The sequence below is a fragment of the Macadamia integrifolia genome, chromosome 5 (genome assembly GCF_013358625.1).
Source record: "Macadamia integrifolia cultivar HAES 741 chromosome 5, SCU_Mint_v3, whole genome shotgun sequence".
Classification (NCBI taxonomy): Eukaryota; Viridiplantae; Streptophyta; class Magnoliopsida; order Proteales; family Proteaceae; genus Macadamia; species Macadamia integrifolia.
In genome coordinates this window covers 13,577,545-13,581,330 of record NC_056561.1, presented here as the reverse complement: position 1 = coordinate 13,581,330, position 3,786 = coordinate 13,577,545, and the positions used below count along the sequence as shown (strand labels likewise).

The 3,786-nt window shown below is 39.2% G+C and overlaps 1 protein-coding gene across 1 annotated transcript; it reads right to left on the bottom strand.

The window, feature by feature from the left end:
• Positions 1-1,498: 1,498 nt before the first annotated feature.
• LOC122078646 (protein NUCLEAR FUSION DEFECTIVE 5, mitochondrial-like) lies at positions 1,499-2,787 on the bottom strand. Its single transcript, XM_042644730.1, has one exon. The coding sequence runs from the start codon at positions 2,672-2,674 to the stop codon at positions 1,514-1,516; it is 1,161 nt and encodes a 386-aa protein (XP_042500664.1). The 5' UTR covers positions 2,675-2,787; the 3' UTR covers positions 1,499-1,513.
• Positions 2,788-3,786: the final 999 nt, after the last annotated feature.

Here is a 3,786-nt window from a genome sequence, read left to right as displayed (position 1 = left end):
TCTATAAATAGACTGAGGCCTATTCATCCAAAATTAATAATAACAACAATAATTAGATCGAGGCAGCAGTTACCCTCTGAAATAAAAAGATAAATTATTGGTCCAAATGGACATAAGACCCCAAAAAAATGAACCGCAAAATTAGAGGAATTGTGTCCCACTCCCAATTTTTATACCCATTCAAGGTACAAATTCACCTTTAACGCAAATATGAAAATCAATGCAATTTGTTCATGCAGATGGCTGTGACAGTTTTGGGAACTGGGTAAGGCAACTGGCAAACAGGAAATTGTAAAATTATAAGACAGAACTCATAAGTCATTACTAGGATTATTAAAGGATTAGGAAATTAAGAGGTAGAGACCTACAGAACAGGGCAGAGGGTAGGGCGGAGAGGGAATGGGTAATAAATGACCAAGTGGAGTAAAAGAAACTCACTAACATGAGCAACCTACTTGCACCAACAGCTTGTAGAAGTGGAGGAAACACTGTTTCCTTTTAATATCGAGTAATTCTTAGCACTTTGGAGTTGGGCTCATTAACAGTTGTTCAACTCGAATTCAAATGTTAATTAATAGACAAGTGATTGTTGGTGAAAGGTGCAAAGCAACAACCCATTTACATGGTGGTAACAGATCTCAAGTAACAGAAGAACATGGGAAGAGATTTCCACCAAAGGTCACACGAAACAATTCCAATGGTCCTAAGACTTGAATGTTATTTGGTAAATCATGGTTGCAACTCTCACAACTTTATAACTAGAGGAATTATATTCGAATACTAGACATGGAAAAAAAAGACACTAAATATCATTAAAATAACATTAAAAGGGACACAAAGAAAAGAAAATTGCCAACACGAAAGTAACAGGTTTATAACATCTGTCACTTCTCCAGCAAATATGAACACATATATGTTCCTATGACTAATCCGATTATTATGCCACTATTAGAAGTAATGATGGCTGTTGTAAAATAATGTTTATATCTTGCTCACAGGCTAAAAATTAAAATGACTATCATGACATTGGTGGTCAAAATATATAACTGATTCGAGATAGACAAGAAATAGTAAGAAATAAGGATCAGACGAAGCTACAGAAGTATGTGCAATACTAACTGGTGGGAATTAGCTTCATAATATATATATATATATATATATATTTTTTAAAGAAAGCACATTATACTATATACTACTATGAAAATGAATCTGCACATTTACAAATTACATCGGTTCCATGTCATATGCAATCAGCATCAGTTAAAGCCCAAAAATTTACCAAACTATGTGCTAATGAGGTTCCAGCAACATCTTATAACCATGCTTAGTCATGTAATATAGACGGATAGCACGGTAACAAGAAGACATCCACCATAAAATTAAGGATCGCACATTCAGACAACTTGAAACTAGTTGTTCTACATGCATGTAGGTAGAAGCTTATTCATTGAGGGGCGACAGGCAAACATTAGAAAATTGTGCAGACCGAATAAAGGGATTTCTTTTAGACCATTCAAGACCAAGAAGGAAAAAAAAAACAACTAACCTTAAAGTACAAACTAATATTGCGTTCCCGCAATCTATCGAGCAACGTAAGCCAGTCAATCCTGCTTGGTTGGAGAAGCTCTACCCATTCGGCCAACAATGAAGATGGATCATCTTCCTCCTTCAGAGAAAGGATTTTCTCAGTAACGAGCTTGCATTTCCCAGTAATCGGTTTGGGTTCGTCGGGCGTAATGAGCTTATCTGCATCGTGAATTCTATCAGCCACTTCAGCCCACATTGGATCTGACAAATCAAGACCATAAATCGTGTACTTAATCTTCCCCCTTCTCTGAGGAAGAGATACGACTTTGGGTTTCTCTTCGGCCACATCCGAACCATCCTGAACAACCCCCTCCCCTTTGTAGTCGGCTTTGCCGCTTTCTTTTTCTGCTTCTTCCTGGGCTAGGGCTTCTTCTCGCATACGCTCCAAATTCTGATAGAACTCATATTCCTCCATTTTCTCTCGAGACCATTTGAACCTGAGCTCCCTAAGCATGTCTCCACGAATGCCCACTTCCCCAGCAAAGCGGCACATATCTTTAACTTCTTCGGATTGGAGAAACCACTTCATTTGTTCCTTCTTCATTTCCTTCTTCATGTCACTTAGGACCGAATTGCTGACCTCCCAAACTGTTTTCCACAAATCCTCGCTGAAATCAAGCGACGGGGTGCCGGCTGTGGAGCCAAGCATCGTCTCGAGGTCACCCTTCTCCATCTCCGATACAACCTTCTCAACAATTATCAAAAGCATACCATCAATAGTCTGTTTGTCGCAATCCGGGTACACTTTAGAGAGTTCCCCGCGCATAATCCAAACAAATCGGGACAAGAATTCGTTCATGAGCCCCTCCTCCTCGCTGGATTTCGATTCACTGCCCAAATCTTCAAGTTGGGCTCCTTGAACAGAATGAACATGTCTAGCAGAGAAAGGGATGGAATTTGGGAGTTTAGGGTTACAGATAGCCGAGAAGAACCCATGGACTCTAGGAGGAGGGACGGAAGGAGCAACGGAATCTGTAAAAGAGTTCGCATTTCTGCAAATAGAAGGTGAAAGGGAGAACCTTGGCCTTATGGATCCCGATAGATTGGTGTTCGCTAGCTTGGAGACAATAAAGGGCCTCAGTTTCATGTCTGCGAACTGTTAAATCCTACGTATCCAGAAGAAGAAGAAGAAGAAAGACGACTATTGCCGTTAAACTCTCTCTCCCTCTCTCTACTCTAAAGCCTAAAACCCTGAACCAGTATTCAATTACTTAATCAGCCCCACTTTCTTTCCATAATCACAACAACATCCAATAACAGTTTAAAAGGTATACAAGGATGAGTCCAAGGCTATGTTTGGTAGCCAAGAATGAAAAGGAATTTTTTAAATGACTGGTTTATGTGATTACCCCTCTTTAATTTTAAATTTTATTTTATTTTATTTTATTTTATTTTCATTTCATTGGCAACCAAACATAACCTTAGTTGAAAACGGGAACAACTTCCCCCTCAGCACCACTGATCTCACTGGCCTCCAGATTCTCTACCTACAGAGTTGCACTAGGTGCATTGAGCATCCTAACAGCTGAAAATCCCTTGAAATGTGTGCCCAGATGTTTCTAGCCGTCAGATACTCACTACACCTGGAGTAGTGCTACAGAAGCTTGTTAGTTTCACATAACTTTAATCTAGCATTTCTATAGGTTATAGGCTTGCTAGTGGGGTTGTCAATACTAGGCCTGCACCAATAGGTCCGATCAAGCCTGACATGTTTATGGCCCGACCTAGATTGGCCTGATTAATAAACGTATCGGGGTCGGCCTGATTAATAAATGTGTCGTTTATAACAGGTAGTACATGGTGCAGTCACCTAGTCTGATGGGAGCCCGACCAGCCCGACACATTTACAAGTCCGACTTGAACCGACTCATTTAAACCCGACTTAGCCCGACCCCTTTAATACTACTCAAAGTTTTTTTTTTTTTTTTTTTTAAACTATTTGTATTTAGTGCTAAGGCTATGTGATATATCAAGTTGAGATGGTGGTGTGATTGTTATTTGAACATTTATTTTTTTCAAACATAGTTTAATAGATTTAAACTTGCTCAACTTGGGTCGTGTAGGCATAGTTTAATTGATTTGAGTTCCGTTGGGTTCAAGACTGAGTACCTTAGTAACTTAGCTACTTTCATCTTTAGCTTAATCCATTTTAACTGTGAGATATTTCTTTACTATGTTCATCTTTGCCTCATTTTATTG

Coding starts and splice junctions, on each gene's coding strand:
- LOC122078646 (XM_042644730.1), bottom strand. CDS start 2,674: ATGAAACTGAGGCCCTTTATTGTCTCCAAGCTAGCGAACACCAATCTA.